The following is a 20368-nucleotide window of genomic DNA, read 5'->3' as shown; positions in this document are numbered from 1 at the left end:
CTTCAACGAGGCTTTTTTGGATCACGTGATATCTCCCTCTTTCTTTCAGGGACATGCACACCGTGTCTAAGTTCAACAATATGGCGACTTCCTGCACGACTCAGAAAATAAACGAATCTAGATTTAAAGAAACGTAAAAATAAATATATATTTTTTCTTTTTTTAACGGGTGCTAGGTATTTCGATCCCCCCCCCCCTTTGAACTTCTGCTTCAAAAAATTCTTAATTAAAGCTGTGGAATGTTTTCGATGTACTTTTTACGGGCCCATAATTAATTTTGAAACAACCTAAACTATATGAATTTATGCAGTTGAATATTAAAAGACAATACGGGAACATTAATTTTCATGCCTGAGAAGATAGGAATAAAAAGTTGAAATCAATGTGTTATTACATGGCTATCCAACTCGAAAGTAGGCCCGGCTAATTACTTCGTATTTAATTTTCTGGGCTTCGTATATAGCTAAGCGAACTCATTGTTTCAAAAACTGAGTATATAAAACAATTTTTAAAATTATTGATGTGACAAAATAACCCCGCAAAATTCCCGCATTTCTACATTAAAATCGGCCATTTTAACACTAATTTCTATGGGGATCACCCTTTTCCAGACCCTCAAAGTGATGCTGATGATTATGACGTCATTCAAAAAACCTCATTACTGGGAGTATTAAAAATGTGGCAAACCATTATAAAGACATAAATATTATACGTATACTGACAGCGTTGAAGAAATGACAAACCATTGTAAAGGCATATACACGTCTTAAACGCATAGCTAGGTAACCACGGTAACCAAAGTAAACGTTCGGAAAGTGATTGTTGAGGGCCAAAAACCATAGGGCAACAATGGTTTTTTGCCCATTTGGGGCATTTGCCCTGCTCTGACGAAATTTTAAAGTAGCCTATCGTTTAAGTCAGGTCCATTTGGTATATATGCAAAATTTGGCGACGATCGATCTAAAATTGTAGATTTGTATAGAGAACACACACACACACACACGCGTACACACAGACAGAAAATCAATTTTATATATATATATATGTATAGATTTTAATAATGCAAAAGTTTTAAATTTGTAAAACAATTACTAGCGTTTTCGATATTCATGCATTAGGCAATTTAGGCATCAAACGCCCATAAGTTATGAGAACAGTTTGGATATAAAATAATGCTATCAATATAGAAACAAGAAGATTCATCTAATTTCCTGATGAAATATCGATGCAGAAACAAAAACTGAACAATTAAATTTTGTAGCGTCATCTAGAAATTTTTATAAAGCATTTCTTAGAATTAGGACAAAATCAGTTTTTTATAACGCAGTTCAAATACTGTTCATTCGCACAAAAAATAAAATTTGAAAAAAAGCAGTAATTTGTAATTTCAGGTATATTGTCATAGTACATTAAAATGAAAAAAAAAAAATACCAACCAATTTACAAAATGATAAACAAATTATCAATTACTGTGAGTGAACTGAGAATGAAATATTACGCTATGATTTCTCGTTGTATAGGCGAGCGATTTCCCAAAATGTAAATGTTACGATTTTCCATCCTGTGAGTTTCAAAACGTAAAAATAAAAGGCATAAGATACCTTCTATGGAGTATGTAGAGCGTATTATGTAGCGTGTAGAATACGCGAATTTTTCTCTTCAACATTTAATATCACCGATTTTGTAGATTAAAATATTTGCACTGTACTGTACTTTTATATAATATGAAACTTTCAATCAAAACATGCATAAATAATGTAAAATGAACCTAACGTGGCCGAAAGGCGAAACTTAATGCACGTATCTTCACTACTCATTTACGGGAGATGAAATTCGAGAGCATTTTAATCTCTTCGAACGGTGTCTTTTCCTTGGAAAAATCAAATAAGTTTTCCCCCGTTACTTCATTATCTTTCGTAAATGTGATGGAACGTCTCGGAAAGAAATCATCTCATAAAATTCAAAATTTGATTGTAAAAATAAATTGCATCGTTTCAATATTTAATTGCTATTTCTTAAGTTACAAAGTACCGCACATCCTTATTTGATTGATTTCTTAAATGTTTTCATGTTAACCAATTTCTAACATACATTTTATGCTTAGGTGCACAAGTATTACTATTAGCATTTTATTAGTATTACTATTACATGTTCAGAGTATTTCAACTTATTCAAAATTAACAATCATTTCTAACGTCAAATATGAAGGAAAATCAAACACTAGCACATTTTGTTTTGAATCTTAGTTTTAACGAGTATTCGTTGAACAATAACTTTTGACCGCACCGCACCACGATCATTTCTTGTGGGGGGGGAGGGGTGTTAATTAGACCGGACCTGCAATTTATTGCCTCTTATTATATTCACCGTGAGGTTGGTGCGCTAGCCCCTCGGTGGGGGAACTCCTTGCGGTAGCAATTTTTTGTGTCATGTTTTATGGCCGTTTCTGTTATACTTCCGCGTCAGTTAACTTCCTGACAAAGACGAACAGGTTATCGAACACGCGACACTCCTATACATCCCTATGTATGTTAGGGGCGAGTATCTTATCGGTCTGGGGTACCGCGCTAACTTTCAATTAGAAAATGTATTCAAATAACGTGATCAGTTTAGATACGTCATATCATAGACAATATACATACATACGGGATGTAACATTTATTTCTTATACGTCTCACCGATCCTCTAACTTCAGGTGAGAAAGTTTTTGCCCTGCGTATTCTCACACCAAAGCGTTTCTAATTGAAATATCAGCCGAAACGATGTAGTTCAAAAATCGTATACGTAATTCATGTATATTCATGTATAATTCATGTATATTCATGTATAATTCATGTATAATTCATGTATATTCATGTATAATTCATGTATATTCATGTATAATTCATGTATAATTCATGTATGAAGACAGCATTGTATCAAGGATTAAACTCGAGAAAAAGTTTAAAACATTATTTTGCAATTGCAGTTTTATAAGATTCTAGATTTCGAGGTGTCCTTTAACGTTTTATCAAAAATACCTGGTATCAAAATACCAGGGTATACGGTATTTCACTGATTTTACGGGCGTTATACACGGTGGGTTTTTTTTCCCAACTTTCCTGCGTTTTTCGAATTCGAATATCTCAGTGAATATTGCACTTGGACACGTGGAATTTTTTTGGCATCAAGAGAGACATGGCAGCAACTTTCTAATTGGGTTTCTCAGAATGTCTTCGTATAAAAAAGTAACATTTTTATTTTTATATCTATACAAATCTATGTAACATGAATGGCATATCTGCGTAGCACGCGCTATTTGGATACTTTTCTATTTGGAAGTATGCCTTTAAGAACAATAATTCGCCATTAAAATGTCATGCACGCTGTTATCTATGCATCATGTATATCTGTAATGAGAAGTCAGGGAACTGTTTCTATAAAGAATGATTTCATGATTATAATGGATGAAAAAAAGGCTTAAATTTACACCCTATATATGCGCATAGCTGGGAATATATTTAGTGATGACTATAAATACAAGGTGGGCCAAAAGTCCGTAGAAACTTTAAAAATGAATAGGAACCGGAAAAATAACAGAAATAAAAAAACGGTTTGCAGGGTTAGCATCGCTAGGTCACGGGAAATTTTTTTTTCAAAATTGAAAGCATGTTTTCAAATTCAACGCGGTTGGAGAGATATCTACTGTGCAAAAAATTTCAGACACCCTGTATAGAAGCACAAATAGTAATGGCTTTTTCTGTATGTGTTGAAATGGAACCAAGATGTTGGAAATCGCTGTCAAGCGAATTCCCGTAATTCTCAGAAACGATTTGATTAGTTAATTTCCTAATTTTTCCCTAATTGTTGAACAATTAATCACCCAACAAGAGAATGATTTCTAATTGCTGGTTGACTTGCCAACAGAAGGTATTTATCAGACGCATTTCTCATACATTACTTTCATCATGTATATATACGCGCACACAATTTCAATAATTACTTCACTTTGAAAAGCTTATATAACAATGATAGTCCATGTAAACTGCACCAACTACTGGTCCCAATGCACTTTTCATGGTGGTAATATATTACATCTTTAATGACAGTTCTTTCATTACGGAATGTTCATCTGGTCCCTTGAGAATCATTTCATTTCATTGTTTTTTCGAGTATATTGTATTGGTTTTGAATGCAAAAAATGGAAATCTGAGCTTTTCTACGCAATACACAGCAGAATTGTGACTGGATCAAGTCTCAATATCAAAGCATTTACCAACCATGCTCTTCTTCAAGATAATATTCTCGCAGGGATTTCGTGCATTCACTGAAATTATGCATATTTTTATTCCAAGAATCACAATTTCGCGCTCCATAACTATCGAATCCGAAATAAATTTGACGAGAATATAGCAAATTCGAGCACTTGTATGACGAGTAAATAATATCATATACAAATCGAAGCAATCGGAAAAGTCAAATACTTAATATCCCAATCATTAAAAGTCAATCTATGATTAATAATGTGACTATGGGAAATTGGTCCCAAAACAGTATAATATCCCATTCTATGTTTATCCCATTCTGGATCCAAAATTAAGTTGTGAATTCAAAAAAATATATATATATAGCGTAAATATTCTGAGTCACACACCCTCGCTAAAATGACGAGATGGAAGAGTCATAGACCACGTGCTAATTATCCACGATCATTCCCCCAAAAGGACGAAACTTTCAAATACATGACACTTACCTCCGTGTTGTCCCAATCACCGGAGCTGAGCTTTGACCAATCGTTGCTGTTGACAAACTTCCCTTTGTCACTTTTAGTGAGTTTTTTAAATTCCACAACGACCGGCAAAACTGTGAAGTTATTCCCTTTCCTGTTTTTGAACCTCGCCTGGTCCGACACCAGCACCGTAAACATTTTCACTCACTCAACACTCTCGTCGACCCAATAAAAGAAACTTTTTAGAAACTTTTCTTCGGACGATATAATACATCCACACGCGCACAAAACACAATTTATTACCGCTCTTCTCTGTTCTTTCCTCGTCTCTTCACGTAAAAGTTAAAATCCAATCTACTATACACTACTGCCAATGGTGACGTTCGCTTCCGGAATACAACTGTTCCGGCAGCTCTCCTGGAATATATCCTCTCCTGGATTTTTTTTTTTTTTTTTGATCCGCCTTCCCCCCACCAACACCTTAGGAGCCTTGTGAGAGTAAAGGGTTTCCAGTGATGCGTAATGCCACCTGGTGACCACTCTGAGCGATTCGACGTGGATATCGATCTTTTCCACAGTCAGGAGAAGTGTACAGGAGAGGAACAAGAGATCACGAACAGGAAACCGAGCACCATTACCGCCGTAGACGGGATGGCCAGAAAAATGAGGGAGGAACAAAAATGAATGTTTATCAACTCGCTGTTTTGATGACCTTCGCACCGCTCTTAAACCAGATGGAGGTCTTCGCTATTCCTGGAAACGATTCTTTTTCCTCCTTTTATACCTGGAAAAGAAAACAGGAAATCTTTCAGAGCACGGAACACAATACGTTAATATATATATCTGTATGTGTGTGTATTATTGCTTTTTCATATTCTTCACTGATCGAATTTTCTGGACCCATTACCACCAAACGAAAACGCATTCCAACACAGTGAAAAGACTTGAGTTTCACATTAGGGGAAACAATCAACCTTTCCCCTATTCACCATTAATAACATCTATTCTCGCGCATACGAACTAAAAACGTTCTGCTAACCCCTCAAATACTATTGATATAACATTTATAAATCGCATCAAATCGACATTTTACGGGCAGCGTTTTTCAACTTTTTCCCCCCATTCCGTGCCGCACTTGAACTCACAGTTGAAATTCCACGGCACTGAGATTTTAAAAATTGCTATTTTTCTTATTTAATTACTAGCTATAATAACCGGTGCTGCCCCAGGTTTTCTTCAATTTCTGGGAGGATTGAAAAAGGGACAAACCATTATAGAGGAATAAGCTGTTATATATAACACTGGCAGCATTAAAGAAGTGACAAACCATTGTAAACTGCAACCTGAAGCACATTGCTACCTGCACATTACAACTTGCATGTATGAAGCGCATTGCTAGGGGACCACGGAAACCAAAGTAAACAATGCGGAAGTCATTGTTGAGTCCGAGGAATCACTGTTGCCCGACATTTTCTTAGCCCAGCTCTGACGAGCTTTTAAAGTAGCCTATCGTAGGGCTGATTCGGGTCCTATTTGCTGACGATCGATCTAAAATTGTAGATTTGTATAGAGAAATGGCTATAATACCCGGTGCTGTCCGGGTTTTCTTCAATTACTGGGAGGATTGAAAAAGTGGCTAACCATTATAAAGTAATGAACTGTTATATAATAAAAACAGTACTATATTATAATGCTGGCGGCATTGAAGAAGTGACAAACCATTGCAGAAGAATATACAGGGTGGGCAAAAAGTCCGTAGAAACTTTAAAAATGAATAAAAAACCGAAAAAATAATCGAAATAAAAAACGGTTGGCAGGGTTAGCATCGCTAGTTCACGGAAAGTTTTTTAAGACAGGGGGTTAAAACCTCAAAAAACAGCCGATAGGTGGCGCTGACGTACACAAGTGAAAGAAAAGATTCGCAAATAACGAACATAATGCCTCCAAATCGTTTATTACAGCAGTGTGTGATCCACATGACCACCACCACCACCACAGGGGATAACACATTGCAGGCGAGTCACAAATCCAGCAACGGCAGAGTTCAGCAGGTCCGGATGTATACCTGACACCCTCGCGGCGGATCCCATCTTTCAGCTCCGACAGATTCGATGGACCGGATCGATCCCCCCTGGACTGTACAGCTCGTACCAGTGTCACCTACCGGCTGTTTTGAGGGTTTTTTCCCCGTCTTAAAAAAGCTCCCGTGGCCTAGCGATGCAAACCGTTTTTTATTTCGGTTATTTTTATGAATTTGAAAAGTCTCTACGGACTTTTTGCCCACCCTGTACATATCTGAAAGGCATTGCTAGGAAACCAAGGCAACCATATTAAACATTCCAAAAGTGATTGTTGAGGCCCATTAACCATTGTTGCCCGACAGTTTATCGCCCGTTTCGGACATTTTCCCTGATCTGACAAACTTTTAAAGTAACCTATGGTTCAAGTCGGGTCCCGATTGGTATATATATACAAAATTCTGAGATGAAATAGATCTAAAATTGTAGATTTGTATAGAGAACACACACACACACACACAGAAAATCAATTTTATACATATAGATTAACAATAACTATTATCACTAAAATTAATAAGTCTCCTTTACTGATTATTGTCATAAATCAATTTCTAAATTGAAACGATTTCTTTAATTTATTAGTATAACCAATTATTTCCATCTAATTGTCGTCATTAATTATCGATCGCAAAGTGATTTATTGCTATGTATGAAAAAAAAAATTGGAATTTGTGAAACTCGAAACGTGTTAGCTTTAGAAATTTGTAGAATATTTTATTCTTCAGACAAAAACATTCGTTGAGAGTCTCGCAAACCTTATAACTGTGATCGCGGGTTTTAACTTTTTATATTGTTTTTATTACAGAAAAACTGGCTTTTTTACACAAATGCGATATATTTTCAAGAACAGAATTACAGTAGAACCTCTCTATAACGGGCACACATGGGACCGAAAATTTTATACGCTAACGGGGGGTGACTGCTATTGAGAAAGCACGATATTCAGATGTGAAACTCGTTTATACTTACTCTCACATTTATACGACGTTTGACCTCGGTAGCAATTGGTTCATTTCATTATACAAATACAACAGCAGGACAGGTGAAATGCCCAACAAGGGCCGTTACGCCGCCGTCGAAGACCATGTGAGCAGTTGGCAGAGTTCGATAGGGGAAGAATCATCGGGATGATGGAAGCTGGGTGGTCAGCTCGGCGAGTAGCTTGTCAACTGTCAACTAGGCCGTTCTGATTTTACTGTGAGGAGGTGTTGGGACCAGTGGACAAAAGAGACGTCATTTACACGGCGACCAGGTTCAGGACGCCCTCGACAGACCAGTCGTCGAGAAGACCCCTGATACTGATCCATGGCACAATGACAGCCCAGCGGTACGTCCATAACATCCTTCAGCCACATGTGTTGCCACTCATGGCAGGGCTCCCAGGAGCCATTTTTCAACAAGACAATGCTAGGCCACACACAGAAAGGATGTCACAAGTCTGCCTCCGCCACATTACCACCCTTCCCTGGCTTGCTCTAATTTCGTTTCATTTTGACGACTTCTTCTGGGTGCGCGAATTTTTATGGCAATGAGTGTATATGCCAAAACCTCATGATTATGATACCCTTGTTGTTCCCACTTTTCAGTAAATTAAAGCATTGACAGAGCATGACTGTGCCCTTCTTTAAGTCTTAGGCCGGGATTACACTATAAAAGTTTGATAAAAGTCCTTTTATAAAACTTGAAAAATGCTACCAATAAGATGACCTGTTGCATTTTCTAGAATGTAACCGATAAAGTTTTATAAAAGTACTTTTATCAAACTTTTATAGTGTAATCCCGGCCTTAGAAAAATATAGTGAATGTATTAAAATATATATATTTTTTTGAAATTCTCATTATTCATCATTAGTCACCATTTTGATGTTAAAATGTGCATGTTACTGTGTGCAGAAATGATACACACATGTGCTTATGCATATTCACCAATCGTCTTGATAAAGACAATTTGATTAAATTTCACTACATTTATCCACTTTTAATAATTTTATCAGAGATTATGCACGGTCCCCAAATAAAGATGGAAAGGTTGATAAAAATACGGGAAACTTTACATTTCTCTCTTCACTACAACACTATACCACAATTAATTATTTCACCTGTTCAGTGGAATTTCGGTTAACGAGCTTAGTTCGTTTAGCGAACGTGCTCGTTATACGAATCACCGTTATTCAAATCAAACTCCTTTATAGGAAATAATGGAAACACGGATAATTCGTTCCACAATTATTCATTCACATAAAAATGACAAATAAGAACGGCATTTAATCAATAATACAATGCAATAATAATACATAATACAATAAAAAATATATATATATATATATATTGAACGAGTCAATGAATTTTCAGAGATATTGAACTTGGCCCGCGCCTATCCTGGGCTAGAAATCAGTGAACTTCCCCCTTGCGGGGAGAGCGTCTCAACATCATGGGTCTCCGGGAAAAGTGTAGTGTCGTCTCAACAGCCCCATCAGCTCCGCCTTCCTGGATACAGTAATTTTTCTAAGTCCCCGTACTTGGATAGAAATGCCAGTCTAGTAATGTATTCGCATATGGAAGCTCTCGAACATTTAGACCAAATATAGTTATCATGACCATCCCTTTCAAACTGGAGGCCCCGGGCCGTTCCAGGGTGGGTCCACGTATTAAGACGGCACTGACAAAGCGTTCTGGGGTCACCCGTACTTGGCTGGAGAGAAGTAATAGCTTACATAATTAATTACATCCAGAAATTGTAGTACCAGATCTCATCATGTGTGCACCACCCAATGGATATGAGGGCTCGTGCCCTGCCCTTATGGGTCCGTAGATTTAAATGGTCTTGGTTCTGTGCTGTGCTGGATTCAAAAAGTATTAACATTTGCTCTCAATATATAATTCACTTGTAATCTATCACATCTCTCTCTGAGGGCCACTCTTGAGCACTTGTCGTGATACCTATTGATATGATTTCCGCCTGTGCCCCTCCCCCCCAGAATATCCCAGAGACAGTAGAGAGCTATATGGCACATGTTAAGAACCGCTGTGATCTCAAGTTAATAACAAATCATTCATCTGAAATATTTGGTGTCACCTACCGAATAAAAATATGATTTTTCAATTGACATTGGTAAAAGGTTTCCTATTAGTGAGCTATATTCTAAAAATAATATGATATACAGTATAATGAAATATTTTTTTAGATAAATAGTAATATACGGGGTGATTTTAAAAAAACTATCCCGACATATGGGCCCCTAACTATCATACCATTCACAGAAACTGAATGAAATTTTGGCATAAGGTATTTTGAGGTATGCGCTCAAGAATGATATGGGAAACAACAGTGTCACTCTAACAGTTACGGTTACAGTGAGAAAATTTCGAAAATATCAAATGGCAACACCAATTTTTTTGTATTGGAATGCGATCTCCATACTGAAAAACACTAAATAGCGTTGGAATGGCACCTGTAGCACGAAAATGCCCGGAGCTAGGCAAGGAAAAAGTAAAAAGGACTTTGCCGTGCACCAGAGCATTAATGTTCGTTTCATTGTCACACCGTTTCTTCGATCCCAGCCTGATTAGTCCTCCACAAAGTCATGTGGAAAATTTGTGAAACACAATAAAATGCTTTGTTTTATGCTGCTTCTCTGTCCTTATTGGTTGTCCTCACTTTTAGCCTATCTACCGCCGGTGATTTTCATGCTACAGTTGCCGTTCGAACGCTATTTAGGGTTTTTCACAATGGAGATCACATTCCAATACAAAAAAATTGGTATTGCCATTTGATATTTTCGAAATTTTCTCACTGTAACCGTAACTGTTAGAGTGACACTGTTGTTTCCCATATCATTCTTGAGCGCATACATCAAAATACTTTATGCCAAAATTTCATTCAGTTTCTGTGAATGGTATGATAGTTAGGAGCCCATATGTCGGGATAGTTTTTTTATAATCACCCTGTACATTAAATTACCAAATTTCCTTCAAAATTTTAACTGTTGAAATTTTTGTAAAATAAAATAACTTCAGTAAGCTTGCAAAGGAAGATTGTCCTCGGTTTCAGTTTAGTTCTGATTGGAATCTTTCTTGATCTCAATCTCTCATTAAAATAAAAGACGGAAGCGATTGACGAAATTTACTAATATTATATTCCTGCAAGCAAGCATCAACTGTTGAATTTTTTCAGTAAATTTAATTATTCTACGTATATTATTGCTTCTAAAAATATTACTGATATGACTTTATTACGCTACTCAGAAGCCGGACAGCAACTTCAATCGGAAAATTATAGCAGTTTCATTCGATATATGTGACAGCAAAAAAAGTTCCAGTGAAATAATTTTTCTTTCATAATACTGCAGTAGTTTGCAACCCGATGCCATGTGGCCCGTTTGTGGCTCTGGGATACTCTAAAAGGAGGGGGCCACAGGTAGAAAGGGGAGCCATGAAAAGTACTGAAGGGGAGGGGGTGCGGGGCACACACACACAGAAAGAGAGGTGAAGAATTAGAACTTTCAAGTGAAATATGTACAGTATGTATAATGTAATAACGCCAAATTAACTTATTCTAAACAGCGGAAAAGAAGAGGACTATCTCGTGTTGGATGATTTACGGAATTCACTATTGTTTGCATTCTAATTCTTTTTGTGTGATTTTAAAAAGAACGTATCCAATGATGTTTTTTGCCTCCTTTTTGGGAATTGTCGGAGATGGGAAATAGCATTGTCGTTGGACAGATTTATTGCTTGCTTTACTGTGCTTATATTTCATTGGTACTTTTCTACAGAATTTTGCATGTATATTCCCACATTTTACAAATCTCTCTAATCGCATTTGAAAAAGTGAGGGACTTCTCACTTCTCTGTTCCTCAGCGAAAGATAACTTCAATATAAGCTCTTGCTGTTGCATGCAATGAAGGTCCATCGGTTCGTCTATGGTCAACTCCTGGCCAAGCAGAATTTCTAAAAAAAACATACCAGATTACAATGCGGCATCTAGTTTCGTATAATTTTACTATATCTTAATATTAGTCACACTCAATTTTTCCAGTGAGGCATGCTGGCCGGACACTGTATATACTGTATATAGAAGAGAATATTACCTACAATTCCACAGCACGTGTGTGCACGAAAGCAAAAAATCATCAGCTTAGTTGTGAAAACGTGACAATATAAAAAGCGCAAAATTTTCGCTCGTAATGCGAATCATCGCTCGTCAATCGAATCAATTTTTTTTCAAAATTTTTGCTCGCCAACCGAACCACTCGTTAACCGAAGTTCCACTGTCCATTATATGTGCACTACTCATATTTTCCAAAAATGAACAAAGCGGCAAACCTATAGATCGCGTAACTGGCCCGTGGCACATTCATAGATCACTTGAGTGACCCGCGGCACAGTTTCAAAAGACTAAAGCGGTCCTTGGCACATTTCATTGATCCTTTTTGTCGCACCACGGTCATTTTCTGCACACGAGGGCTAATTAGACCAGGACCTACAATTTATTGCCGGTTCCGAACGTCAGGCTTGTTTTTTATATTCATCGAGAGTTTGGTGCGCTAACCCCACGATGAGGGACTCCCTGCTGTAGAAATTTTGTCTGCGGTCACGTCGCCGTATTTGTTGTACCCCTGTGTCAGGAAAGTTTTCTGACAAGGAAGAACCGGGTATCGAACTCGCGACACCTCTAAACATCCTTTGGTATTTTAGACTAGTGTCTTATCGACTTGGTCTACCGTGGCACATTCAGAGATTCCTTGTGTGACATGTGGCATAGTTTTGGAGCACTTAACTTTTGGTAACGGCCCGCAGTACATTTATACATGACTCAAGTTACCCGAGGCACATTCCCAGATTAATTAAGTGATCCGCGGCATAATTACGGATCACTTGAGTGACGTGCGGTACCGTTCCAAAGCACTCAAGTGGCCCCTAATACATTTCTAAAGCCCTTAAGTGGCCTGCAACACATTCCGCAGCACTTAAATAATCCGCGGAACATGTAGAGATAACTAAAGTAGCTCTATAGAAAATTTTATCGATAGAGATAATCAAGGAAACATTTATTTTCCGAATATTATGCTGAGGTGAACTCGAGGTGAGGTGAAAGAAAAGCCATCACTTCTCCGCCGGGACTCGAACCCAGGCCATCTTGCATACCGGGCAAGCATGCGACCATCTACACCACTGGAGACATGACACATGCTGAGAAAAAGCCGTCTATCTCTCTCAAAGCCGTCCCACCCGGGGGCCATTTCCTGAAGTTAAGAGAGGCTACCAATGCCTCTACTTCATCGCCTCACGCCACAGTGCGTGAAATAAGCATGGCAGGGTCATGTCTCCAGTGGTGTAGGTGGTAGCATGCTTGTCCGGTATGCAAGAGGGCCTGTGTTCGAGTCCCGGCGGAGACGTGATGACTTTTCTTTCCGAGTTCACCTCAGCATAATATCTGGAAAATAACTGTTTCTTTGATATCTCGAGCTGAGAAAAGCCATCTCTCTCAAGATACAGAGAATGTTCGTTCATGGGCTCACAAACTAGTTTTTGGCACACTTAGTAAAGATGCTATTAAGAACATTTCATATTTTTGTATAGGGTGGTTGATGACGTAAGCATCATTCAAACCACCCCTCCTCCTTCGTCAACAAAAGTCAGCAAATCGAAACCCCCTTCCCCGGCCCCTATCGATGCAGACGTAATACTTGAATGACCCCCTTATGCATAATAGTAAACCATCTCGATAAATAAAGTTTGATTAAATTTCACTACATTTTTATCATCCTTTTCACCGGTGATCAGCGTGACGAGCGTTGTCGTCCATGAACAGGAACCGAAGGCCAACTGCGCCCCTGAAGAGTCGAACATAGGGCTCTAAGATCTCCGCTCTATTCTTCTTAGCAGTCACGGACCCTCTGCCAAACACATGGAGGGGGTGTGCGGCCGTCCAACATAATGCCTGCCCAGACCAGGGCACCTCCACCACCATAGTCGCCCGTTTCTCTGATGTGGGAGGGATGGTATCGGGTACCAGGTTCTCTCCAGATGCGTGTACGTAGAGAATCAGTGTCCAGACTGAATCTCGACTCGTCTGTGAAGAGCACGGTGCTCCACTGAAGTCTGGTCCAAGGCTGATGTTGCCCGCACCATGCTAAACTCTTGTGCGCTGCAGTTAGCGGGACGCAAACGGCTGGTCTTCTGGCATCATGGAGCCTTCGGGCAATAGTAAACCATGAAACTCGAGTTCACGTGAAAGCTATGATGCTGTAGCAGTCCAGCGGCGCCGCGCTGAAAGTGCCAAATAACGAACCTCATTGGTCGTCGTGGCTCTTCGACGACTTCTCGATGTAGGTCCAGCATGGCCCCCACAAAGAGTGGGCTGACAAGGCTCCAGCCCTGGGGCCCGGGACAATTTTCAAATTTTTTTGCTTTTTTACGCTGTAAAGTCATCGTAAAGGGGCCCCGTGAAAGTCTGGTCGGGGGCCCGCAAAAGATCCCAGCCTAGGGGCCCTGCTCCAGGATGTGGGGACCCTGAGGTCCAGTGTCCTGAAACTGTTTCCACAAATTGCAGACGACACTGGGCGTAACGTCAACCTCTGTAGCCACCTGCACATGTGATTGCCCTGCCTCGAATCTACCGACGATTCTCCGTCTCATTCCGTCATCCATACGTTTGTGGCTACTCATTTTACCTGATAGCTTATAAAATTTACCAAACTCTTGCGAGAAACACAGCGAATGTCGCCGAGGAGTACGAGCACTCGAACAGTGGGAAACGCCTCGTGCCCTCATCATCCCCCCCCCCCCCGTGGTCACAGCACAGCTCCGCCCACATACACGCACGTGTACGCTTACGTATTCGACACTGAATATTTTCATACTTCTTCAATAGCATTATTAGTACCTTTGGTTCAGTACTTTTTTGTGAAAATAGACACACACAGAATGCGCGAATTCTCACGTGTAGAATAATCTCTTTTTCCTTGTTTTTCACAAAAAAACAAAGCTTCCAGTTTTGGCACAGAACATACGATTAACAATTGGCTTTTTAACTAACTGGTTATATTATATCTATGGCTTTCGCTGGATTCTCACATTAGGGAGGAAAAAATACATTTCATCGAAAGAGAAGGAGCGAGAATAAAAACATTATATAAGTTAACCTCTGTTCCATGGACCGGTGCCGCATGTTAGTCTCGTACAATGTTGACTTTCATCAATTTGCCTCGAAGTCAACATACAGGACGTTGTTTTCAGAGAGGGTTTTCTACGAGAAGTTGCAAGGACTGTGTGTCAAAACAAGTTTCGAATTCTGGAAAATTGAATAGTCTAGGTGGAAATGATGTGAGATATTATCGAAGAAAGTTAATCCGGGAACGTATGACTACTATGATAATGTTGATATTGGAAATGCATATTTATTATAGTTTCATGCTTAAGTCTACAATGATTTGCATGATGATGTTTCAAACTATTTTTATGATTACAATTCCACGTGTCTCTCAAAGAATTATACTGTTACTCTACTAAATGTAAATGAAAGATTCGTAAACTGATCATTTGTCTCTTTTAAGGGGAAAAACGTCCACAAGTTCTATAACTATCGCTTCCTATCACTTTTTCGTTCTTGGCTCTACGCAGAGGATAATAATTATAGCAAAAGCAATTGGCATTATGGGCACTGGTTGACTGGCGTACGCAAGGGGACGGCGGGGGATGAGTTCAAAGCCTTGATCCGAGATTGGGCCTCAGGCCTTCTCCCCCGATGCCCACGCCAAAAATAAAAACAAAAAATACGCCAATGCCTCTTATAAATCTAAATTTGTATTTGCCTCGCAGCTGATATACAGGGTGTGCGAACGGTCCGTGGCACACTTTAGAAATTGCAGCGTTAATATAGCAAAGCATGTGTAAGTCACAAAAATCCAATTTTACTGGACAAGCCAGTCTCTGTGAAAAAGCCATAAATACTCATTTCTAGAGCTCGGATTATATGCATATTTTGGCCTGTTTTTTTTTTAGCATTAATGCATATAAATGCATAAAATCAAAGAGTTTTCAGTATAAGAGCATATTTTTGAAGGTTTGCTTATGCCCACTCAATTTCCTTCATAATTTTTCAAATAAATATTGTTCATAATATTTTCATAACATCCGTTCTTTTCCCGCAGGTGAAATTTAGTGAATTAATACATATTTGTAAAGTATTTTACCAATATTAACCGTTTTATTGTAAGGCTATTTCTAGAGATATGTTAAAGTGTTAAATTTTATTTTAGAAATAGTGTCGAAATTCTTATGCTACTGGTATTTTCCTTATCCAGCAGCTACAACAAACTGAAAAATTAAAAAAAATGTCTGAATATGTAGAAGATAATATGCAGAAGTTATTGAGAAGAGAAATATGTAGAGAAGTTATTTGCATATATGCGGTGCATTATTATTATTTTTTTGTAAATGTTAATACATATGCATTTAAGGAATAGAAAAGATGCATTTTAAAAACACATCTGATTTTTTTTTTTGCATGGTGATTTTTTAAATGCATATTTCGGAATTTTTGCCTTTTTCAAAATTTTTAGCACAAATTCTGGAGTGTTTAATGCATATTTTGGAATTTTAAGTGCATGTTTTGGTATTTTAATTATATTTTGTATTTTAAGTTCTTGTTTTTAAGTGCACATTTTTGCATTTTAAGTGCATATTCTTGCATTTTAAGTGCATATTTTTGCATTTTAAGTGCATATTTTTGCATTTTAAGTGCATTTTTAAGTGCATATTTTTGCATTTTAAGTGCATTTTTAAGTGCATTTTTAAGTGCATATTTTTGCATTTTAAGTGCATATTCTTGCATTTTAAGTGCATATTCTTGCATTTTAATTGCATATTTTTGCATTTTAAGTGCATATTTTTGCATTTTAAGTGCATATTTGCATATTTTTAGGGCATATTTTGCCACTTTTTACTGCATATAATGCGGGCTCTACTTATCACATTTCGCTTAAATTCTTTATTTCTGAATGTTATTCAAAGCTGTGACCCTCTTAGAGATCTGGCGGGGCTCCCATTTGATTTACATCCGCGGCGCACACACAGTGCCGTAAAAGGCGGGAGGGGGGGGAGGGAACCACGCAGAGAAACATTGTTCTAGAAGCCGAATGAGTGTGAAAATTCCATCAAATCCCGACGAACAAAATCTGCTGCCCTTTGCTGACAACACTGAAGAATCATCTTGTACATTTCAACAAGATGGTGCTTCCATTCACACTACTAACAGTGCTGCCAGAGATCATGGAGCTGATGTACCATCAGTTTCATTATATACAGTCAAACCTCGTTAATGAGTCACTCTTGGGAGCGCAAAAATATGACTTAGTAAGTGGAGTGACTCGTTAAGCGGAGTAAGCCATAGCTGTGCCAATTCCAATTGGGAGTTCCAAAAAGTGACCCGGTAAGCGGAGTGACGTGTTAACCGGGTGACGCACTAACGAGGTTTGACTGTATATATATATATATATATATATATGTATATTTCACAAATACAGACATATAAAACACAAATACCAATATGTAATAAACAAACTACATACACACATAATACAAACAAACACTTTTTAGCCGCAAAGGACTGAAAAAGTCCTTCCATCAGGCCAAACGGCAATAATTATTAGATATTTTTTTGCAAACAGCGTTATTATATTTAACAGATATGTGTTCAAATGTAACAGATAGATGTTTCTTCATGTGAAAACCTTATCGTGGAGAATATGTGAAGTCAATTCATTCAACGCACGAATAAAAGTACGGTGAATGCAAGTAATGTTCGAAAATTACCGAAATCCTTTTTAAAAATCCCAATGGAAAAATATGTTGCATTTACCGCCATCTCTTAGTGGGATATCCTGAAATATAATTTATCGCCATTGTACATAATTATATCGAACCACATTTTTATTAAGGAAAATAATTAAATTTATATTCAATTTAAAACTGAAATTAGATGAATTGCACGAAAAAAATGCAGTTGACAATTTTAGAAAGAAAATTTTTTTGACATAATATTATATTAAATATTTTTTGCTTTCGATTCATCGCTATAGTACAATGGGCTGCTGTTTAAGATGATTCGCATGGGAATGCCGTATAACATCATCAAATTTGTGAGCAATTATCTCGACTCGCGCTCTTTCCGAGTACAGATAAATAACTCAATATCTAATTCTAGACAGATTCGTTCATCAATAGCTCAGGGAAGTGTGTTAGGTCCTATCCTACACAATTTTCATATGAATGACTTCCCAGTTGCCCCTAAGGGTTTCACCGCTCTTTATGCCGACGATAGTGCCCTTTGTTGCACAGATAAGGACCCTGGCAAGGCCTTTTCAAACTTGCAAGAAATGGTAAGATTGGTCGAGCGCTGGTGTGTGCGAACCCGTGTTGAACTGAATGCAGATAAAACCAAATTCATGTGGTTCACTAACAAGTCCTCATTACCACAACAAGCACACATAGAGGTACAAGGAGTTATAATCAACCCAGTCATTCAAAATAAATATTTGGGGGTGATAATGGACAAGAGATTCAGTTTCTCCCTGCAGTGTGTTGATGCCATCCGTAGGGCGACCGTGGCCTCGGTCATGCTCAACAGACTAAGCCACAGGCACTCAAGTCTTTCAATTCGAAATAAAATTATTCTGTATAAGATGGCAATTAGACCGATTCTTCTGTATGCTGCGCCTGTCTGGTTGTTCTCGAAGAAAATGAATATCATCGCTCTGGAGAGAGACCCCGTTTCACCAATTACGGTTTTTCGGTTTCATCGCTATAGTATCTTGCTTATCCAGGGGTTGGACTGATCGCAATTACCTTTTACAGTTGTAATGTTCTGGTCCGACTTGTTTGTTTTCACATTAAATGCTTTTTCATTCTTAAATAAGCCCCGAGAACTTCAAATTTGCGAAACAGTTATACATAACTCCATCGTTTTTCAATTAATTCATTAAAACTTGATTTTTGATTGTACTAATTAATTACAATTAGTTATTCAGGTATTTTTTGTTTTAGGTAAGAAAAATGATGTATGAACTACTTCTGAAAACTACAAAAAAATGACTTTTGACAAATAAACATCAACTACTGCTTTTATCGTCACCGCGCTTAAAAAAAGTTGTCTTTAAACGGTCAGTTCTCTTTGTACAAATAGTATTAGGGAAACCTGTTGTTATTTCACCTCGCTTAAGAAGTCATTTTTATTATTCTGTCTTCTGGGGTATATTTTCTGAGCAGGGTCCCTGTTCTAGGATATTCTGGCTATGCAAATTGATCATGTTCTAATACCGTAATTCTAATTAATACCTAATTAGCAATTTTGAAGACACCAACATGTAGGTAATCGACCACCCACTGCGCAATTTTCACAAAAGCGATACTACAGTCTAGGAGAGTTCTCCACTTAATTTTACCACGAAATATTTAGATTTCCAGGTGATCTAATTGCTGTGTTTTGCCTACTTTCATAGCATTTTCATCAAAGCAGTTACTTGTGAGATAATGCAGAAGATTACGAAGAAAGACATGCTACCGAAACCTTCAACTTTTGTGACGTAGTTTCATCATTTGCTTCTCTGCGTAGACATAATCGACCAAGTATTGAAATTCTAACATGAACATTAATTACACTATTATTTTATAAAGTAGTAGTAGAAACATCATTTCTACCTGAATGCTCGTATGACATTCAAAATCAGACGCAGATTCTTCGCTTTGTTCGATTCTCTCAAAAGATGTTTACCTTTGAATGAATTAGTTCATTTTATGTTAATTTTTGCATCGGCAAGAGCTTCGATTTGCATGAACAACCAGTTATTTAGGGAAAGTGAAAAAATATATATATACCATCATTTTAATAACATAGAGAAAGGAAAAATAAATCTTTATTAGTTTGGTAATGAAATAGCTTGTTACTACGAAAACCATATGCAAATAAATAAGTGGAAAATCATAAACACCTGCGAATGAATTCAATTCAAAAATACTTGTTATTGCAATAAACGATGCCACTAGCAGAACGATTGCCACTATAGTAGAAGGGGGTGACGAGATGTATTTTGCAGAAAATCAGAGTGAACAGAAAGCTTTTCCACTACTGCTTTCACTGACATTCATTTACTAGAAAATTTTAAAGCGTCTGTTTCAACATTTTATATTTAGGCGGGTCCTCTCAAACGGAATTCGTGATCTTAGAGTCCCAAAAGTGCAAAAGAATGTTTAAATTAAAGTTTAATGTATGTAAAGGAACAGCTATGTGGCTGAAACATGATCTAGAGGACTATCTAAAAGGGTCATTTGCTGAAGTTATGGGTGACTACCGAGACACTACTTCACGTGCTACAACGCAAGTAAAATATCATCCAAGAGAATAAAATAATACAAATTCTTGCAGTGATTTATTGACATGCCCGAATTGCAAGAGGACCGAGGTTCGATTCCCGGTGGAGAGAAGTAAATCTTTACTTCCCGAATTCATCCCACCAATAATATCCGGAAAGTCTCTTTGATCTTTTTTCACAGTTATAACGCGTATGGAGATAGACAAAA

At 37.8% G+C, this 20368-nt stretch overlaps 1 protein-coding gene across 2 annotated transcripts in view; it reads right to left on the bottom strand.

The window, feature by feature from the left end:
• LOC149063786 (uncharacterized) overlaps nt 1-20368 on the bottom strand; it is a 471413-nt gene that overhangs the window by 354381 nt on the left and 96664 nt on the right. Inside the window, exons 2-3 of one of the 2 annotated variants that reach the window (XM_089255609.1) lie at nt 11633-11737; nt 4733-5492 (exon numbers count right to left, since the gene is read on the bottom strand). In XM_089255609.1, the coding sequence (XP_089111735.1) occupies nt 4733-4906 (174 nt within the window). In that variant the 5' untranslated portion in view covers nt 4907-5492; nt 11633-11737. The remainder of the gene's footprint in view (nt 1-4732; nt 5493-11632; nt 11738-20368) is intronic. The other variant, XM_089255608.1, reaches the window with a different exon arrangement.

This window comes from Pholcus phalangioides, unplaced genomic scaffold, assembly GCF_987345545.1.
Source record: "Pholcus phalangioides strain wild (caught in Gottingen) unplaced genomic scaffold, Ppha-v1.0 ptg000043l_1, whole genome shotgun sequence".
NCBI lineage: Eukaryota > Metazoa > Arthropoda > Arachnida > Araneae > Pholcidae > Pholcus > Pholcus phalangioides.
This window is presented reverse-complemented; position numbering and strand designations above follow the sequence as displayed.